The sequence below is a fragment of the Mya arenaria genome, chromosome 6 (assembly GCF_026914265.1).
Source record: "Mya arenaria isolate MELC-2E11 chromosome 6, ASM2691426v1".
NCBI lineage: Eukaryota > Metazoa > Mollusca > Bivalvia > Myida > Myidae > Mya > Mya arenaria.
This window is the reverse complement of record NC_069127.1, coordinates 54,245,644-54,267,547: the sequence shown is the minus strand read 5'-3', so window position 1 is coordinate 54,267,547 and position 21,904 is coordinate 54,245,644. Positions and strand designations below refer to the sequence as shown.

Genomic DNA, 21,904 nt, shown 5'->3' with positions numbered 1-21,904 from the left:
ATTCTAACATTATGTTTTATAACATATTCAGACATTAACGAATGCTCTCCAAACCCATGTCAAAATGGCGGCGCATGCACAGACGGGGTAAACACGTTCACTTGCACGTGCATAGCTGGATATACCGGAAATACTTGTGGAACGGGTAATATTTCAATTTTTCGTAACTTAATAAGTGTAAAAATGGTTAAGTTTAAACATATTTATTCGCAGAGCCCTTTTATAAAAGAAAATGTATTTCTCGCTGCGTCCATTTTGCACAAAATCGTTCACATGGATAAATATGAATATCATAAAACAGCATATGAGTGTCACTGAATGTTGCCACAAAATTTGATAAAAAAATACGTGTCAAACACTCTTGTACTGTTCTTATAATTGTGTTTTTTATTCAAATTCAAGATATCAACGACTGCAGCCCAAATCCATGTGAGAACGGCGCCTGCACGGATCTCGTCAACGATTTCTCGTGCACATGCACCGCGGGATATACCGGAAAAACTTGCAACACAGGTGAGGCGATCAATTTCTTGTTGTTTCTGTTTATTGACCCGCCAGTCGTTATTTTTTAATTTATAAGAATCCATATTTAAAGGTTGAACTCATACATTGACGATAGCCAACCTCTTAAATACTGGTAGTGTCGCAGGAGTCGGGTACATGTTTTTATTACTTTATCGTGAAATTCCTTCATCGGCGTCGGACCAAATGCAAGTATAATTATAATTTAAATGTTGTGTTCCATAGTGCACAGACAGAATGTAACCCTGATTAGAGCTACTCTAACGTTTTAACCATCACCTGTGTCAGGAGGCGACTCACGTGACCTAAAGGGGTCCTCACATGGATCACCACGGGTCACAACCGTTGTAAACAAACAGTTAAATTACTTTTAACCAGAAAAGATATGAAAATATTTCTTGGGCAATAAAATCTTCGCTATTTTCTGCTACTACACAAGTGGAGTATGTTTGATTTGCCTCTACATTTATGATGCAATCCTTGGCCAAAAAATCAACTCCACGGAATTTTGTACAACGATGCAACTCTAAGATTTTGGCCAATATTGTACCATTAAAACAAATAGATTTATAGTAGTTCACACATGTAGAATTGGATAATAGCATAGAACTACTTTCATAACTTTTCTATCTAAAAATCATTGAGAAATAAACGTCACTCACGTCTTTTCTTACATCGGTTGTGACCCGTGGGGACCCATGTAAGAACCCCTTTAAGACACGTGATTCCTCACCATGTGTGAGTAGATCTCTTACGCAGGACCGTCCGTTGACCTAACTTTTATAGATCAATCCCATGTCCTTCCGCACTGACAGTGCTTTGATTAAAAATATAATATTTACAGACATCAATAACTGCCTGCCCCCACCCTGCAAGAACGGTGGCACGTGCACCGACCTCGTGGATAGCTACTACTGCACGTGCGCGAATGGATACGAGGGGACGACGTGCACTGAAAGTACGATATTGAACTTATTTTCAATATATAGTTATAATATGCAGAAAAACAATTAGTGGTTGAGCCTTGAAGTTCAAATAAATGCCTGACATGTTGGAAAAAACAATCAAAACTACCTTATTTATAATTACACTCTTACTCCCAAATAAGATTTACCACAATTAATATTATTGTTTTCAAAAAGGATGAATAGATGTCAAAAACGATGGTTCTTATGAAGAATAAATCGAGTCTAATTTGAAAGGAATGAGCATAAAACACAGTATTTCTACCTTATGAGACTAGAGTAGACCACAGGTAATATTTTAGCATACACCAATCATTTAATATGTTTGCGCTTTCTGCTATTAAATAGTTAATATTTTCCATAAATGCATTATTTAGAAGTAGTTTAAGGTTTTGTAATTCAAAATGTTTGTTATATGTATTGGTTTTGAATAAGAGTGCAACTTTAAGCTTAATCAATCATTATTCGGATATGTGAACTAAAATTTGTACACGATTTGAGAATAAGCACTTATTATTCGCAGGGGTAGCATTATATGAACAATTGATAAACAAACTTGGAAACCGTCGCTATTTTTTAACTCGTGAACTCAGCTGAGAAAGCGACAAAATATTCTTTAAATAAAGTAAAGCGAAGTATTATCGGCCTCATATTAGCTCGAATTGACAATTCTACGCTTTTTAGGTAATAATGTATTAGCCGATTTTAGGACCATCTGGTGTCTAGTCCCTTTAAGTCCAATTTTGCTTTTAGGCCACCCCTTAAAAACAATTTTTATAATTTTAAACACAAACAACTTTGACCTTCCAGATATTGATGACTGTGTGTCACATTTGTGTCAGAATGGGGCCACATGCGTAGACCAAGTTGCGGCATATGTGTGTCAGTGTGATGCCGGGTACACTGGGACCTACTGCGAGACAAGTATGGCATATATAAGTTACATTGTTGTATGTTCACGATACAATGTCTAGATAGATGCATAAAAGAAACGTTTTCATTCTAATGCAGTTTTATTTGTAAACTTATTGGACTTAAATGATTAAAATTAGCGATTTTTAAATTTGGCGAATTTAAGGCCACGTAGTTATTAATTAATTAAAAACCTCATTTATAAAGGCTAATTGAAATTTTGATTCAGGCCTCTAGATTTGAAACTTAAATCATGTTTCGCATTTGTAAAATAATCAGCTAGTCTGTTAGTAGATACAACCACTTACATGTAAACCTGTTTGACGTCAAAATACTTTTATAATGAAGTCATAATGTTTTGTTTTTTTCCAGACATCAACGAGTGTGTGTCACATAATTGTTTGAACGGTGGCACGTGCGTTGATGCCATCAACGGTTACACATGCACGTGCGCGGATGGGTATACCTCAAGTTTCTGTCAAACAAGTAGGTTGCATAATACTAATTATTTATATATCTTTAAAGGTATTGTCCAACCTGTAAATTAACGTGTCTTTACCATTAAGAATGCCAAGTCGAAAATAAAATTGAAAATATAATATCAGCCGTACTCATGCTATGTAAATATATTAATCTGGAACACAGAAGGCCATAACATGTGGATAGATAAATACTCAAGTATCAGTCGCATTTTCTTGCGTTTATTCTGTGTGAACGCAGTAGGGCACGCGGGTAAATTCCATGAAGATCACTAGCGCTTCTTGATACTTTGCTTGCATGCCTACTGCGTGCATACATGCAAGTTCTTGGTGCATTGCTATTTTATTATGTCCTTTTATTTCAGATATTAATGACTGCTCCACTAATCCGTGCGATAATGGTGGCACGTGCACAGACCTCGTGAATGGATACTCGTGCGCATGTGCTGATGGGTTTACGGGTACAACGTGCAGAGCAGGTTCAGTTATGATTTATTTATGAAATAAGGACTAAGAAGGCGTAATTATGCGGTGGAATAGAGATGACATACGTGTTTTTTTTTTATCTCGTTTAAACGACTTACGTATCTCGTTTTAACGACTTACTTATCTCGTCAAAAGCATTAACGTTTCTCGTTTTAAGTACTTAGTAACTCGTTTGAACGGATTAGGTATCTCGTTTCAACGTCTTCCGTATCTCGTTTAAACGACATAATTGTACAATCAGAATCGTCTAATAACCGCGCATTAACATGGATGAAGAGCGGCTGAACAAAGGCAAGATCGATTCTGATAAGCCAGAATCGCAAGTACCACCGTATGAATCAGTTGTTTCTCTCGACATCTGTAGAATTCAGAACATTTTTTTACTTAGTCCAGCCAGATTACTTATTTATATGACTTCGACGCCTCTAAATAGGACATTAAAGGTGGAAAACTCTCAATATAAGATTTAAACTGTACCCGAACCAGATCTCTAACACTTATCTGATCTAATTGACTACATCAACACTATTGTTTTTAAATAAATTAATCCCATTTATCAAATAGACTATAATCAAGTGATGCTCTCTATATATTGATAATTTGAAATAAGTTTAAAATATTTTATCTCCTAGGCATATTGAACGACGACTGCTCCGTTCGACCTGGTGTTTGTTCAAACCTGCAAAATGCTGAGTGTGACGGCTCCAAGTGTGTGTGTTCAACTGGCTACCACAAGACTGGATCTTCAACGTGCAGCAAGATAGGTAACGTATCTGAACATTGTACCAAATTTGGTAATGCTTGTATCGAGTTGCGCGTGTCTGTTTGCTTTTTCTTAAATTTAGCATATCTGACGAAGTTTGTGTGATCACTGGGCTAGTGTAAGCCAAACATGCAGCAAGAAAAGTAACTTATCTGAGAATGTACCAAGTAAGGTTTTTGCCGTATCGAGATGCCGGTGTTTCTGTGCGAGGAATGTGACTGGCTTCTACACGGCTAGGTCCTCGGCGTGCAGAAATAAAGGTAACTTATCTAAGCATTGTACCAAGTTAGGTAACGATTGTATCAAGTTTCTGTTGTTATTTCTCTATACGCTGAATATGACGACTCGTAAGCACTAGGCTACTACAAGACTGGGACGTAAGCGTGCAGCAAGAACGGTAACCTACTTTGTAAAATATGTACCAAGTTAGATAATGTCTTTATCGAGGTACTGGCGTAACATATATTCGTTGAATTTGACTGCCCCAATTGCGAGTGTCCAACTAACTAATACAAGACTTGCGCGTCAACGTGCAGCAATAAAAGTAAGATATATAAGAAATGTACCAAGTTTGGTAATGCCAGTATTGAGATGGTCGTGTCTGTTCGCTGTTGCTTAAGCATAACAAATCAAGTGTGAGTGATCACTGAGCTTCTACAAGCCAAACGTGCGAGGAGATAAGTAACTTATCCAAGATTAATCCCAAGTCTGTTTGGTCAGCTATATTCTTCAAGACTGCGATCTCAGCGTGAAGTTCTTGTTGTTTACATCTGTAATTGATAATACTTTTTCAGATTGTGGCACTATTGAACCACCAGAAAACGGACTTGTGAATCACGACGAAGGAATCTTGTACCTTGACAGGGCCTATTTCACTTGTGACACAGGGTACACCCGCTCGGGTGTTTCGTCTGTCAGGTGTAATTCTGACCAACTTTGGAGCGGGGACACGCCTACTTGTGTCATCAAAGGTAGGCTTTGAATTGTTATTGGAATCCACTGGCCACAATTTCTTGAAACTTCTTAAGCTAAACAGGCTTAAGTAGCTTATTTCAATTACCCAATATACATATTTAAATACAATTTTGATAAATTGTTTTTCTCTGATAATCATGATGATAATTCCTATCAGAAGTATAAAAACTCTTAAAGAAGTCAGCATTACGCAATTCATTGAAAACACCAAAAATACTGAGCTTAGCTTAAACCTGTTATAAGGGAATTCAGAAGTTTCGAGAAATCGGGGCCAGGCTGATGTCCAATATGGAAACTGATGTTCATTTCTCCCACAGCCGATAAGTAAACCTAAATATTTGGCCATGCTGGAAATCCTTATCTTGCACACAGACAAAGTTGAATAGTACGAGCATGGAATAATTGCTTTTATTGTCATCACGCAATTACCTCCCTTGTTGAAGTCCGTCGTCTGTAGCAGCATGGAAACCTTCTCTTGTGGCAATATGTAAAATCCCCAAAACAGAAATATTCATCGCACTCAATTTTTTTTTCATGCTGAATTCAAGAAAAGGTGCTGCATTTTCCTCAGAAGAGTTTAAAGAACGATTTGACTATTTACATATGTTGAATCACTGCGCACATACCTAACAACCACAAATTACCACACACAAAAGAGTTCCAGCTAAAATACATTTTAACTTTACTTAAGTTGACTGAGGTGGGAGAATAAGCATCTTCCATGACCGCTTGTGTAATATACGTTCATCCCAATTCTCACGCAGGGTGTTCTGTGGAAACGAGGTACACCCATACCTTCGGGTTGCAATGAACCTTACACGAGCGGCCATAAAAGATTCCTTGGCCTTTTAATTATCATGCACATAAAATTCTTAAATACATCACGACATTACAAGCTTGCCTTTTTCAGACTGTTCGACTCTTTCTTCCCCAACTCATGGCGCGGTCGCATACGTTCCCAATACACAATACCAGGGCAATGCGGAATTCTCCTGTGACATTGGGTACACTCTGAGCGGTACTTCCACTAGGACCTGCCTATCCACTGGCATCTGGAGTGACGCTAGTCCCGTCTGCGTCGTTAACGGTTGGTTCCAGTTCGTTTGGCATTTCGACATTGTTATCGATGTATCTGAAAGGATGTTTGAAGTACGAGGCGTAGTGTCACGTCGTCGCTTGACGTCATGATTTGTTTAAGTCTCTCTTAGGTACCAAGTTGTTGCTTCTACGATTTTACTGTACAGGAAACTGTATCAAACATTAAAGTAACAGGAAATGGCGACATGCCATCGCATTAACGGCATACTAAATTGCGCGTATAACACACGGCATAAATTTGTGATTCTGCATATTTAAGAGAAAACATTGCTTGTAATAAGTAACGTAAAATTGTTGTGTGCCGGTCAGACGTTAGTAGATTTCTGTAGAAACGTATTGTAGGTATAGTATAAGAGCAGTTGGAACAGTTTTACATTTATTTCATTTCATAAACAGCAACGATTGTTTAACGTTAAGTAATTATATATTTTAAAACAAAGCTTGCGAGACCGCTCCACGATCTTCTGAGGCACCCCTCGTATACCATGATTAATATGACGTTTATTATAAATTAACGTTACTGGGCGAAGCTAAAGTGGGAAACACATATAAGTATAAAAATAAATATGATAATGCAACTGAGGAAATGTTGATGTTAATAATGAAAATATACTGTTGCTGTTGTAGTCGTCGAAAACATTTTTGCTATTGATGATGATGATGATGATGATGATGATGATGATGGTGATAATGGTGTTGTTGTTGTTGTTTTTGTTGTTGTTATTGATGGTGGTGGTGATGATGATGATGATGATGATGATGATGATGATGATGATGATGATGATGATGGTGGTGGTGGTGGGGTGGTGGTGGTGATGATGATGATGATGATGATGATGATGATGATGATGGAATCACACTATTGATGCTGCTACTGGTGCCGATGCTGATTTTTTGATATGTCGACTACGGTGGTAATACTTATGTTAAAACTGATGATATGATGGTACTCATTTCAGATTGTGGCACACTGACACCACCTTCCAACGGCGCAGTTGACCTTACAGAAGGAACCAAGTACACGAGCAATGCCGTTTTCACGTGCAATCCGGGCTATACGCTGGTTGGGGATTCCACCACTATGTGCGCGGCAGACTCCACGTGGGACTCACCCAAACCTACTTGTATCATAAAGAGTAAGTAGTTAGAGAAAGATACAATCAAACCCCATTTGCTTTAACCCCCGGGGACCGGCGAAATTACAGCGAGCCTCGGAAAATTCGAGCCAAGCGGGAATGCTAATCTAATCGGACATTTACATCCAGTTCGAGCTAACGACTTATTCGAGTCAAGCGATTTCGACTCAACGGGGTTTAACTGAACAAGATATCAAATACAAGAACATTTATTTCACGTCTGATATACATACATAATAATACTATTGCACGATCCAGCTTCTCTGAACGTTCTCACAATACAGTTTGGGAACTGTTGGCTCGGAAACGGAAACTGATTTTAAAGTATAATGTAATCAATACTGTTGAACTTAACATCAGATGGGTTTGCTTGTATGATTACTTTCACTGACAATTTAAATATGTCGAACATATTGTCTTTATTACACAGTTAGAAGGATGTTCGATTATCCACATTAATCATTTCAATAAAATGTATTAAAAGTGTGTTAAAAATACAATTAAAATGTTATTTTCCAGATTGCGGCGTACTGATAGCACCTACAAACGGTGATTTGAATGACGACCAGGGAACTAACTATGGAGCCATTATCACGTTCTCGTGTAACACGGGGTACACACTAACTGGTGACGTCACACGCACCTGTATCGAAACTGGCCAATGGAGTAATACGAATCCTACTTGTGTCATCAATGGTAAACATTTATTTTCATCCACGTTGGTAATGCTCATTTTATGTCAGTTTAGAACTGTACAAATATGTTTTCTGATACATGTAATATTTTACAATTTTATAAAACAATTGTTTACTGATATAATGTAACCGAACAATATAGTTATATATCACGCCAGCCCCAACATGAATAACGCAACGCCATTGGCCCAGGACATGTCACGCGTTGACCTCATATTATTCCTTATTGGGTCAGTAATCTTTTAAATTATATCGTTCCAAAATGACGTCTTTTTCCGGTTCCGGTGAATAAAAGAGACATTTCCCATCAATTGACTAATGTAAACTGCTTGTCGACGTGATATATGCGTTACGGGGTAAGTATGTGACCCGATATGGGATAAAGCCTCATTTATCCCATATCGTGTCACCTACTTACCCCGTAACTTATAATATAGTATCCTTAACTATCGTTTTATTTATAACTGTGATCATATACCACATGTTCTACCTTTTTCAGAATGCTCAGTCCTTTCGAACCCGACAAACGGGAAAGTGGACCTCTCCGGTGGCACGACCTACCAATCTGTGGCAGTTTACTCGTGCAATGCGGGTTTCGTGTTGTCGGGGACATCTTCTCGCACGTGTCAAGCAGATACCACGTGGTCTGGTGCCATGCCATCTTGTGCAAGGAAATGTAAGTCCGGGATGCGTTATGGTTAAAAATATATACGTGAACTATGGATCAAAAAATGATTTGTCTTACGATATTTTAGTACCTTGATATTATTGCAAATGATAATAATTCATCGCTTTTATAACAACAGTCAAGCCCCGTTGGCTCGAACTCCCAGGGACCGGCCGAAATACTTCGATCCTCGGGAAAATCGAGCTAAGAGGAAATGCTTATCATCAGTATAAGGAAGTTGCTTCTTTACATCCAGTTCGATCCAACGACGAAATCGAGCCAAGCGAGTTCGAGCTAATGGGGTTCGACTGTATTTTAAAATTCTAATATTTGCACGAATTGATTATGCTAACACTATTGATTTCATCGTTTTGGATAACAAACGCATTTACTCATCAGTTTTATCTGTTGAAAAGGTCATAAAACGCCAGTCAGATGTCACAAAGCGTTTTGCTTTTTAAATGTTTTGTTTTGTTTTATACAGCTTGTGGGTCCCTTTCCGCTCCCACCAACGGTGCGGTTGATCTCACAGACGGCGTACTTTATGAGGACGTTGCCACTTTCTCGTGCAATTCTGGGTTCTCATTGACCGGTGACGTGACGCGCATCTGCCAGGCTGATACCACATGGAGCGGAGCATCACCAACTTGTAGCATTGATGGTTAGACTTGAGACTCATGTAAAAAGAACCTTGCCCATTAAACACTATACAATTTGAGACCCATGTAAAAAGAACCTTGCCCATTAAACACTATACAATTTGAGACTCATGTAAAAAGAACCTTGCCCATTAAACACTATACAATTTGAGACCCATGTAAAAAGAACCTTGCCCATTAAACACTATACAATTTGAGACTCATGTAAAAAGAACCTTGCCCATTAAACACTATACAATTTGAGACCCATGTAAAAAGAATCTTGCCCATTAAACACTATACAATTTGAGACCCATGTAAAAAGAACCTTGCCCATTAAACACTCTACAATTTGAGACCCATGTTAAAAGAACCTTGCCCATTAAACACTATACAATTTGAGACCCATGTAAAAAGAACCTTGCCCATTAAACACTATACAATTTGAGACCCATGTAAAAAGAACCTTGCCCATTAAACACTATACAATTTGAGACCCATGTAAAAAGAACCTTGCCCATTAAACACTATACAATTTGAGACCCATGTAAAAAGAACCTTGCCCATTAAACACTATACAATTTGAGACCCATGTAAAAAGAACCTTGCCCATTAAACACTATACAATTTGAGACCCATGTAAAAAGAACCTTTCCCATTAAACACTATACAATTTGAGACCCATGTAAAAAGAACCTTGCCCATTAAACACTATACAATTTGAGACTCATGTAAAAAGAACCTTGCCCATTAAACACTATACAATTTGAGACCCATGTAAAAAGAACCTTGCCCATTAAACACTATACAATTTGAGACCCATGTAAAAAGAACCTTGCCCATTAAACACTATACAATTTGAGACCCATGAAAAAGAACCTTGCCCATTAAACACTATACAATTTGAAACCAATTTGAAAAGAACCTTGCCCATGAGACTCTACTATAAGATTTGAGACCAATTTGAAAAGAACCTTGCCCATGAGAATCTATACAATTTGAAACCAATTTGAAAAGAACCTTGCCCATGAGAATCTATACAATTTGAAACCAATTTGAAAAGAACCTTGCCCATGAGACACTATAAGATTTGAGACCAATGTGAAAAGAACCTTGCCCATGAGACTCTATTATAAGATTTGAGACCAATGTGAAAAGAACCATGCCCATGAGACTCTACTATAAGATTTGAGACCAATGTGAAAAGAACCATGCCCATGAGACTCTACTATAAGATTTGAGACCAATGTGAAAAGAACCATGCCCATGAGACTCTATTATAAGATTTGAGACCAATGTGAAAAGAACCTTGCCCATGAGACTCTATTATAAGATTTGAGACCAATGTGAAAAGAACCATGCCCATGAGACTCTATTATAAGATTTGAGACCAATGTGAAAAGAACCTTGCCCATGAGACTCTATTATAAGATTTGAGACCAATGTGAAAAGAACCTTGCCCATGAGACTCTATTATAAGATTTGAGACCAATGTGAAAAGAACCATGCCCATGAGACTCTACTATAAGATTTGAGACCAATGTGAAAAGAACCATGCCCATGAGACTCTACTATAAGATTTGAGACCAATGTGAAAAGAACCTTGCCCATGAGACTCTATTATAAGATTTGAGACCAATGTGAAAAGAACCATGCCCATGAGACTCTACTATAAGATTTGAGACCAATTTGAAAAGAACCTTGCCCATGAGACTCTATTATAAGATTTGAGACCAATGTGAAAAGAACCATGCCCATGAGACTCTACTATAATATTTGAGACCAATGTGAAAAGAACCATGCCCATGAGACTCTACTATAAGATTTGAAACCAATTTGAAAAGAACCTTGCCCATGAGAATCTATACAATTTGAAACCAATTTGAAAAGAACCTTGCCCATGAGAATCTATACAATTTGAAACCAATTTGAAAAGAACCTTGCCCATGAGAATCTATACAATTTGAGACCAATTTGAAAAGAACCTTGCCCATGAGACTCTATTATAAGATTTGAGACCAATGTGAAAAGAACCTTGCCCATGAGACTCTATTATAAGATTTGAGACCAATGTGAAAAGAACCATGCCCATGAGACTCTATTATAAGATGTGAGACCAATGTGAAAAGAACCATGCCCATGAGACTCTATTATAAGATTTGAGACCAATTTGAAAAGAACCTTGCCCATGAGACACTTTTAGATTTGAGAACCATTTGAAAAGGCTTTGCCTATGCGATATTATAAAATTTGAGATCATTGCTTGTGTTATAAACTTAGAAAACCTTGCATAAAAGGTTTGCCCACGAGTGAATATAAGATTTGAGAGTATGGAGATAGTACGACTTTAGCAACCTTGCCCTTGGTTAGATTTGAGACCCTTAGTCCAGAGTTAGATAAGATAACCATGCAAATGAGAACTATACAGTCACTATAACCAAGAAAAAATACCCGCAGGTGGTTTCAACGCTTTCCCTACAAGGTATGCAAACACTTGCCCACATTTTAGATAAGAAAACCTTGCCCTCGAAAAATACTTGAACACCTTGACCACGAGTAATATTTAAATCCTGCCTGATTGTTGTAGACTCGATTGTCCATGCGCTTGCATTCTTGTTTAATTGATACGCTTGTCCACGAGAAGCTTTTTAGAACTCTTCCCAGGAGTAAGATTTTAGAAAACTGTTAACGTGTACGCTTTGAAACTACATATTGTGTAATAGTTAGATGGCATTGATTAAGTTATGAAAGACTAGGAATAGGCGGAGTGAGGGTAGCAAACGAGCCTTTCTTAATCATTATGATTTAATTCAGGTCATCATACTGACTGAGAATACAACCACACTGGCTTACACATTGTCAACGCAAAATATGATGCTGGGATCAGTGTGTTTCGAATGAGTGACAGTTGTCACACCTTTCGGCACCCTCGAAAGAGGAAATTCTTAACAATAAAGCATACTACTTAAGGATTGCCTATCTGCAATTTTATTGGCTGTTAATGTAGGTTGTATTCTAAAGATGACTTAGGTTCGAAAGATTTACCAACGTTTTAGATTTTAATTTTAAAAACTTGCCAACAAGTAAGAGCATCGTCCATGGTCATGTACGAGAACATGTTCTATCATTAGATAACAACGAATGTCAACACATCAGGTATGATCAAGGGCACTGGACCGATACTATAGATACGTATGTATCATTTTATAAACAACCGAAATGAAACGTGTCTTTTAATTCCAGACTGTGGCCCCTTAACCAATCCGTTAAATGGGCAAGTTCTGACGGTGGATGGTACGGAATACCAGGACACTGCTGTGTACTCGTGTAATCAGGGTTACAAGATTAATGGCGTCGACACGCGCACGTGCATGGATGGTGGTCAGTGGAGCGCGTCGCCCCCGACCTGCGTCATTAAAGGTGATGTTTCAAGATACTTGTTGCTTATTTTTGTTTTCGTATATCTATGATTATAGTTTTAATTACTATCCATAGGCCGATTGGTCAGAACTTTGTTAAAGTTAACAACGTTGTTAACGACATATTTTGTTAACTTTCAAAGGTGGAACATTTCATGAAGGGCTGATATGTTTAAGTAAAATAAGCATGGCTGAATTTTTTGTCCAGATATATGTGAAAAGTAACGCAGATAACATGTGTGTCCATGAAACTTTCAGAGTATTAAAGATTTGAAAGTTAACAACGACCTGGTTAACAACTTTGTTAAATTTAACAATCTTCTAAAACAATCGACCCACTGTTATTTATTTATTTATGGCGTAGTTTTCGTCGACGCTATAACTTGTAAACATTTAATAGCGTAAATGAGGCTTGTTTTGAATAGGCCTTTAATAATGGTTGCAAGTGTAGAGGAAATTATGCTGTTGCTTTTCCACTTGACAGTAAATTGAGTTTAAGTTTTCCGAAAGCATTTCTAGATTTGTAGAAGGCAATAACCATACTTAACCTATTGTACAAATCATCATGCATCTCCATTCAGACTGCGGACCAGTCGCGAATATCACAAATGGCTTGGCGCTGTACTCCCCCGGAACGCTGTACGGGGCGACTGTCATTTACACATGCAATGACGGGTATGAGGTCACTGGCGACACGTCACGTGCATGTCTCGCAGACGGCACGTGGGGAGGCTCTCAGCCTTCATGCACAATCCTAGGTATGCGAATTATATTTTTGATAGTAAATACTTTACATCTATTTAGATTTCAATCGTGCTAAGATTATGCCTTTAACACTTAGCGTGTTAGTGTGTTGTTGTTGTTTTTTTATTTTCAAGAAATATTTTGATTTGCATTCGATTTTAAAGGAATAATTCATATCTTTACATTGGCAAATTCTTTTCCGTAATATCAATATTTATTGTCATAACCTACTCTTACTAAACAGTACAAAATTAAAACAAAATAATTAAAAAAAGTTACCACTCCTGCGTCAACTCGAATATCCTTTGCTTTTCATTTCAAGACTGTGACGAAGCCCCAACAATCCCAAACGGTTTCTCGTGGCTGCCGTCGGGAAGTCAGGTCGGTGATTACGCCGTGTACTCGTGTAATGGGGGATACGGGCTTGTCGGCGACCCGAACGTTCTCTGTGAGCCTTCGGGGTTCTGGGGAGTCGTACCTGAGTGTAAACTTGGTAGGTTCATCTTGAAGAGAATCGAATTTTATAAGATAAGAAAGCCAATGTTGCTGTATTTTTGAAGTTATTTGCAGGATTCGAACTTATTTTCTTGAGTTATTTTTATTGTCAATATTATTTAAAAAAAAATGTAACGGTACTGACTCGCACATTTCAAAGTTAATATGTCGAGATATCCTTGCCGGTTAGCAACTGGCTTGAAGGCGGGGTGTCCTTGGTTCGACTCTTACTGACTGACTATAATACATAGCTGAGTCTGTGACAATTGACACCAATTGTGCACCAAACCCGGTTGACTCGAAGTCCCACGGACCGGCGAAAATACCTCGAGCCTTGGGGATTTCGAGCCCAGCGGGAATACTAACCTTCAGTATTAAGAAATCGGTTCTTTAGATCCAGTTTGAACCAACGAGGAAATCGAGCCAAGCGAGTTCGAGCCAACGGGATTCGACTGTATGACTGAAAAATAGAGCTATAACTGAAACCCATTTTCTTGTTTCAATAAATCGATACATTTCAGACTGCGGTATTCCACCCGACGTTTCTAATGGTGTGGTTTCGTACCCGGATGGTTCCCTCGTTGGTACAAGGGCCACCTATACGTGCAATAGTGGGTACAGTGTCACCGGACATGCCGCCATCGATTGCCTCACTTCCGGCACGTGGTCTGATCCCCCCGTTTGCGAGTTGAGTAAGCATTTTTCGTATTAAGCATAAGATAGAATAAGAGCGACATATTATTGAGTCTTAATTTTGACCCCATTTGTTTTAGAGTGTGTTTTTTTAAAGAAATTATGTCAGCTGTATTTTGTTCAAGATGAACCTTTGTAGCAACACTGGCCTACTGGTCTGACCATTCATACCTTTTGAATTTCCAGTCGGGCTGCAATACAACGAGTTATGTTCGGTGTCAGCCCAATGTCAAACAGTTGGCGCCACATGTAGGGACGATTTGTCAGGCGTGGATCGGTGTCTCTGCGCGATCGAAGGAGAACATTATGACATAGCGGACGATGAGTGCTTGAAACGTGGGTTCCCTTGTTGATATAATCATACTTTGTTGCACCAAGACTATTAACATAAGTAATATATGATAAACAAAACACCATAGAAGTAGAAACAATGCAGTTTAATAGTTTAAACGGTCATTAAATGGGGATATGCAAAGAGATTGTGTCTTGAGCTTTCCGACATAATATACGGCGATTGTCCACAGAAACTTATAACGGATTTTTTATGGTCACTTATAGAAGGCTTAAACTACTTAAACGAGGCCTTTAAGGCCCTGTCGATTTCACCAGAGAGGTCTGACTGATAACATTCCCTCTTTCATTTATTCCTTCCTTCCGTCCGCCCGTTGGCAAATTCTAGAAGTTGCAATATACCAAAAGGTATTCAGGCTATTTTTATGAAATTAGAAAATAGTTAGTATACGTAAAAAACGGTTATGCAAGTCATATAATGTTCATGTCGGGTAACAATGGTTGTTATAGCAACGGAATAGTTGGAATGTCTTTCCGTCCGTCCACCCGGGTCCATCCGGTATAGGATCGGATACTGCAATAACATTTTTTTTTAAATTCCAACTTCACCTTCCTCTTTCGATCTACCTTAAACGAATATTTGTCTTTTTTAATGTTTTATTTATATATTTCTATTGATCCGTATGTTATGTGTATCAGTTGTTCGCCATTGCGTTTTATTTTTGCATTTTGTTTGTTAACTCTGTAAGCCTGTAACAGGCCATGACAACTAAATAAAAGTTCGAAGCAATACTTCATCTCAAGGAGAACATTTAAGCAACAATTCGATGAAACTTAGTATGTGGTTAGGACGCAATAAGAATGTTATTCAAAAAAGAAATGTCGAACGAGATAAGTTGTTACTATGGTAACAAAACCGGTAGGGGACTTATGTATTGTTTTGACTACTCACTGACTTTTGTTATTGTGTCTTGCATTTGATATGGGGTTGGTAAAAGGTTATAGCAAAAGTGAAACATTTCCTGATTTTTCATTAAGAACTAAGATGAACAGTTTTGAGTTAAACTTGCCTTTTATATGTACAGTCGAGCCCGGTTGGCTCGAACTCCCCGGGACCGTCAAATAAACCTCCTCGAGCCTCGGGGAAAATCGAGCCAAGCGGACATGCTTACGTTCAGTAGAAAGAAATTGATCCTTTACACTCATTTCGAGCCAAACGTGGAGATCGAGCCAAGTAATTTCGAGCCAATGGGGTTCGACTGTATTCTTTATATAAAGGCAGACAATAATCGTCATGCAAATCACCGATCCGCATTTTCTGTTCCTTTATTATGCATCAACATAAGCTAAAACATACGGATCATATAGATCTAAACTAATAAATGATAAAATGAATATATACCTCAAATTGTAGTTTGTTCTTCCCTTGGGAACCCGACAAACGGCCAGGTGACCAACCCGGCTATTTTGGCTGCGGGGGAGTCCGCGGTGTACACGTGCGACACCGGATATGCGCTCTCTGGACCTGGGACTCGCACATGTTTGTCCACCGGGGTATGGAGCGGAGTGGCACCCATGTGTGTTGGGGGTACGTATATCTAGCTGGTAACATATTACATGGTTATAGAGTTGTTCCATCATTAAAATAGTTATAAAAGAATGTAATTAAGATAATAATTATCAAATAATTGTCAAATGGTTGTACACCGTAAAACGAGCTTTATTCATTTTAAGTATTGATTTTAAACACTTTCACAAAACGAATCTAGGGTGTCCCGATCCGGAAAACCCTTCCAACGGAGCAGTCAACACAACTCAGGGTCTGGCAGCTGGCAATATTATCAGGTACTCTTGCGACCCGGGATACGCAATACAGGGCGAGGAGGAGAGAATATGTGAGGTGGACTCCCAATGGAGCGGAAACACGCCCTCCTGCGTAATTGGTAAGTGCGTCTTACTACATTCGATGAATAAACCGACACGCCTTAATCGTGTGATTGGAATCGGGATAGGTTAAAATTAAGAAATGTTGCACACCACTGAGGGTCATATGACATTATAATGACCGGCAAGTCAGCACCCGAATGTGTATATGGACCGAGGCGTTAGCCGAGCTCCAAATACACCTTCGGGTGCTGACTTGCCGGTCCTTATAATGTCATATGGCCCGAAGTGGTGTGTCATATTTCTCATATTATACCGATCATTTTTCATTACCATTCAATATTCTTAAAGCAATTTAAATGTGTTTTATTGAACAAAGCTAATAATGTTTACTCGCGACAAGTTTTCGCCGTTGTGAAAATAGCTAGCCGCACTTACCAATTGTATGACGTCAGCGGTCCATATTACATTTTTACGAGGTCCGGACCGGCCAAAAATATAATATGGACCGCTGTCGTCATTAAACTGGATTTTCATCAAAATACAGTGATATACGGACCGATCGAGTTTATATATACAAAGACGGGTCACATTTATGTGAGGTATAATTTAAAGTAATATGTATGTAATAGTTAGATGACATAAAATGAATTCTTAATTATTAAGAATGGGCGGAGTGAGCGTGGCGTGACGTAGAACACAACCTCATTGGCTGATACATTGTCAACGCAAACTCTGACACAGGTAGTGTGTATCGAATGATTGGCAGTAGGCGGACTTTTTTACACGCGCGAAAAGTGAAATTCTTAATGATTAAGCGTGCTACTTAATAGTCGCCTCTCTGCAATTTCATTGGCGTAAAATGTACGTTGTATTCTAAATAATAATAACGTTTTGTATGATTTATCAATGAAAACAGCTGTACGCTATTCTGGCTAGCGAAACTGGGTAGGACTGAAAATTATTTGTGAGGTAGACCCTTGACAGTGAGGCAAACACTCGCTCCCCCGCATTGTTCTAGAGCAACTGCATGTAGTCTATCGCAAACAAGTAAATGAGAATTTCATTTATATCTGTACCATTGACATTAACAGTGTGTGTATACCACGTGATAAATTACGTCATATATGCTACGTCAGAAGGCAACATTTTGCTTAAAATGAAGACTTAAATCAAAGATAACTTTTCTTTTACAACACCGTTTTAAATAAAAGAAAGGGCAGTCTATACCGCTTAAAGCGTCCCGCATTTGTTTTATTACCAAAATTTGATAAAGTCATTAGTTTCATCAAACACTTCGACAAACCTGTTTCCAAAATAATGTTTTGACAGTGCTCCGTCAGACGGCCGTTTATGAAAAGGTTTATCGAAGTGTTTTAAGAAACTAAACTCTCAATCAAACTCTGGTAAAAGACCGAAGGCGGGGCTCCGTAAGCGGCGTAGACTGCGCTAAGTTTCAATTAAAATGGTGAAGAAATAGTTAACTTATCTTTGTTTAAAGTATTTTTAAATTAAAATATTGCCTTCCGACGTAGCATTTATGACGCAATTTATCACGTGGTATACACACACTGATTAAGTTAACAGAAAGTTTGCTCCACTTGTATCCATTGTGTTTGAATGTGGCACATATGTGGCTCGGCATTTTATTATTATTATTATTATTATTATTATTATTATTATTATTATTATTATTATTATTATTCAATGGAGAATACACATGGTAGACTTATTACCTTAATTGGGCACATGTTGTACATATTTGTAATGCTCCATTAGAAGTTTGGTATATTAATTTTTCAATTTGTATATATGATGCACCCCCTAAAAGATTGTATTATATTGCATTGCATTGCATTGCATTGCACTTTACTGTACTGCATTGCATTGCATTGCATTGTATTGCATTGCATTGCATTGCATTGTGCATGATCCAACCATCCTGTAATCAATTTTGTGACCAAATCATATTTATGACTAAATAAAAACTACGAATGTCTGGGCCGTATTTCTAATAGCCACGATTTATGTGTACATTTCCAGTGTTTTGTTTGGATTGTGAAATTAATGAATTGAATCACTGTGTCATGTCTAATGAATATGAACTTAATTTTAAAAAAAACGCTCTAGACTGGTTTACCAGATCATAAAAATACAGAATAAACTCGATATGTCGAACTCTGTTATTTCGATGTTCCGGTTATGTCGATCTTTTTTTTTGGATCAGTAGATATATCGATAACTCGTTATCTCGAAGTTTATTTTCGAAATCCCAACAACTTCGTCAAAGCGAATGTTGACTGTAGACATTTTTTCTTATATATAAAAACATTCAATTTTCCAGAGTGTTCTGTTCTGCCAAACGTCGAGAATGGCTATGTTGATTTGTCATTCGGGAACTGGGAGGGGTCCCGTGCCACTTACATATGCGATGATAACCACGCCCTGATAGGCGTGTCCACAAGAACTTGTGAGTCTACAGGCCGATGGACTGGTATCGTCCCCGAGTGCGTCTTTGGTATGTATATTTCATTACTCAACCTCATGTATTTTCAAAAGCAAGACACCACTCTGCCTGGATGGTATTTGGGATTTCGTTCCACGCACATTTTAAGGAGATAACCACTCCTTTACAGGCGTGTTTTGCGTCTACATGACTCTTGAACTCTGAACTTGCCAATGTTTGTGTCATGAAAATTAATGTGAATACATTTGTGAAATTTCTTATGAGAAGTATAGCTTCAATGAAGTATAGCGTATGAATTAACGAAAATGATTGTATATTTGGTTTGTATGCAAACAAAGATGACAAATATACTGTAAATGCTGCGAATGTAAACATAGATGACAAATATACTGTAAATGCTGCGAATGTAAACAAAGATGACAAATATACTGTAAATGCTGCGAATGTAAACAAAGATGACAAATATACTGTAAATGCTGCGAATGTAAACAAAGATGACAAATATACTGTAAATGTTGCGAATGTAAACATAGATGACTAATATAGTTTAAACTGTGCGTATGAAAACATAGATGACTAATATACTGTGACAAATATACTGTAAATGCTGCGAATGTAAACATAGATGACAAATATACTGTAAATGCTGCGAATGTAAACAAAGATGACAAATATACTGTAAATGCTGCGAATGTAAACAAAGATGACAAATATACTGTAAATGCTGCGAATGTAAACAAAGATGACAAATATACTGTAAATGCTGCGAATGTAAACATAGATGACAAATATACTGTAAACGGTGCGAATGTAAATATACATGACCCATTTAGTGGAACTGGTTTGTAAACGCACTAATACACCAGGGACAGCGATTGCCCATCGACATGAACTATTTCTGATTTAAAGTCTGACTTACACTTGTTTAAATACCTTAAACCATAACAGATGTATTATTTCCTTCAGCCATATTTCCGGACGTAATCCTAATATTTGGGACGCTGTTTATCATACTAATGCTGGTAGACATCGCCGTGATCGGCGTCTGTATCTACTTCCGATACTGCAAGAAAAAGGTGAGGCCCTTCCTTGGAATATTGAGGCCCGGCAATGGGGCTGTAGGTGTTTTCGCTAAAGAGTTGTGGAAGCGTGCCGCACCCTGTACTTTTTGGAAGCAACATTATTTACTTCATAGAATTGAATGCTTATGACTGTGCAATGTTTGTTTTTATTTGATTAAAATCTATTACACCCCGTTGGCTAGAACTCCCAGGGACCGGCGAAAACACCTCGAGCCTAAAATAAAATCGAGCCAAGCGGGAAAGTTGACCTTTCGTATAAAGGCTCGTCTCTTAACATCTTCTTCGAGCCAAAGCGGAATTCGAGCCAAACGAGTTCGAGCCAACGGGGTTCGGATGTATGTTTTTATACAAACAAACTTGTAAGCTTCACGTATTAGCCGCGTTAACCTTATACTACTTCATTTAAAAAAAAGCGTAACAAATTCTGTAAAATTTATAATCATTAAGCTTTTGATACTGTGCCCTTTTTGCCTTAAGCGCCCTGTCCCTCCTCTTTTGCAGCACCTTGTCCTTCTTAACCCTTGGCTAAAACCGTAAAACTTATTGCAAGCTAATAAAAACTGGGAAACACGAATAATTGAAACTCTTCAAACTGTGTACAGAATTTATGCTGGTTGATTAATCGGTGTCTCTTTCGGCTTAAGGCTTTGCGTGAAGATAGGTAGAAAGTAAATTTCTTCTTCCATATCTTCATACAACAACCTGGCTTATGGATCCCTGCACCATCATGAAGATAAGAACACTTAACTTTATGAAATATTAAAGTATGATTAATTGAAGGCACACGTCCCAAAATAACCGTGGATGAGTTCATGAATTATTGCATTTTGTTATAATTGATAAACATTGGTTCATGTAATTTGCTAAAAAAACGAGACTTAGTGAGGAAAACCGAATTTATAATGAATGTCATGCAGCCACAAAAGCCGGTGCTGCCCCAGGAAATGACCAAATGATTTGCTAATGCATTATATAGTACGACGACATTGCATTGACATGGTCGGTGTATTAATAATGTCCATAGGGATTTATATGGCGGAAAACTATCACCCAGAGTAACAATCAATCATGACAAACATTTGGATTTCTTAAGCCGCCCAAGCCGGAACCGGCCCCGGAAAAGCCCAGGGAGTTTCCGGAAGTGTTTGACGAGGACAAAGACACCGGCGTGCCACCAGAGGGCTTTCTTATGGCTGGATCCATTCCAAAAATCAAGAATTCGGTAACGATGTTATTCATGTGAAAGATAATTTTAACAACTAAGGTTGTAAATAAACTCATATTATTAGTGCATGAACACAATTAAATTGATTTTGTCGTTCGTTAATTGACAGGTTAATTTCTTTCTGAAACCATTAATCAATAAATCAATTTATTGATTGACTATTTGAAATACATATTGACTGTTTGATTCAATGATCGATTGAATTGATTGTTTCGTTTATTGATTGATTGAGTGATTGATTGGTTTATTAGATGACTGATTAATTGAT

General features: G+C 37.9%; 1 protein-coding gene across 1 annotated transcript in view; it reads left to right on the top strand.

Moving 5' to 3' along the window:
- The window catches only part of LOC128239126 (neurogenic locus notch homolog protein 1-like), a 43,746-nt gene that overhangs the window by 19,937 nt on the left and 1,905 nt on the right, over positions 1 to 21,904 (top strand). Inside the window, exons 17-39 of the mRNA XM_052955611.1 lie at positions 32 to 145; positions 403 to 513; positions 1,367 to 1,480; positions 2,298 to 2,411; positions 2,772 to 2,885; positions 3,244 to 3,357; positions 3,997 to 4,128; positions 4,922 to 5,098; positions 6,013 to 6,189; positions 7,160 to 7,336; positions 7,856 to 8,032; positions 8,531 to 8,707; positions 9,183 to 9,359; positions 12,580 to 12,756; positions 13,337 to 13,513; positions 13,822 to 13,992; positions 14,516 to 14,686; positions 14,874 to 15,023; positions 16,393 to 16,566; positions 16,748 to 16,921; positions 19,207 to 19,380; positions 20,296 to 20,405; positions 21,505 to 21,633. Of these exons, the coding sequence (XP_052811571.1) occupies positions 32 to 145; positions 403 to 513; positions 1,367 to 1,480; positions 2,298 to 2,411; positions 2,772 to 2,885; positions 3,244 to 3,357; positions 3,997 to 4,128; positions 4,922 to 5,098; positions 6,013 to 6,189; positions 7,160 to 7,336; positions 7,856 to 8,032; positions 8,531 to 8,707; positions 9,183 to 9,359; positions 12,580 to 12,756; positions 13,337 to 13,513; positions 13,822 to 13,992; positions 14,516 to 14,686; positions 14,874 to 15,023; positions 16,393 to 16,566; positions 16,748 to 16,921; positions 19,207 to 19,380; positions 20,296 to 20,405; positions 21,505 to 21,633 (3,482 nt within the window). The remainder of the gene's footprint in view (positions 1 to 31; positions 146 to 402; positions 514 to 1,366; positions 1,481 to 2,297; positions 2,412 to 2,771; positions 2,886 to 3,243; positions 3,358 to 3,996; positions 4,129 to 4,921; positions 5,099 to 6,012; positions 6,190 to 7,159; positions 7,337 to 7,855; positions 8,033 to 8,530; positions 8,708 to 9,182; positions 9,360 to 12,579; positions 12,757 to 13,336; positions 13,514 to 13,821; positions 13,993 to 14,515; positions 14,687 to 14,873; positions 15,024 to 16,392; positions 16,567 to 16,747; positions 16,922 to 19,206; positions 19,381 to 20,295; positions 20,406 to 21,504; positions 21,634 to 21,904) is intronic.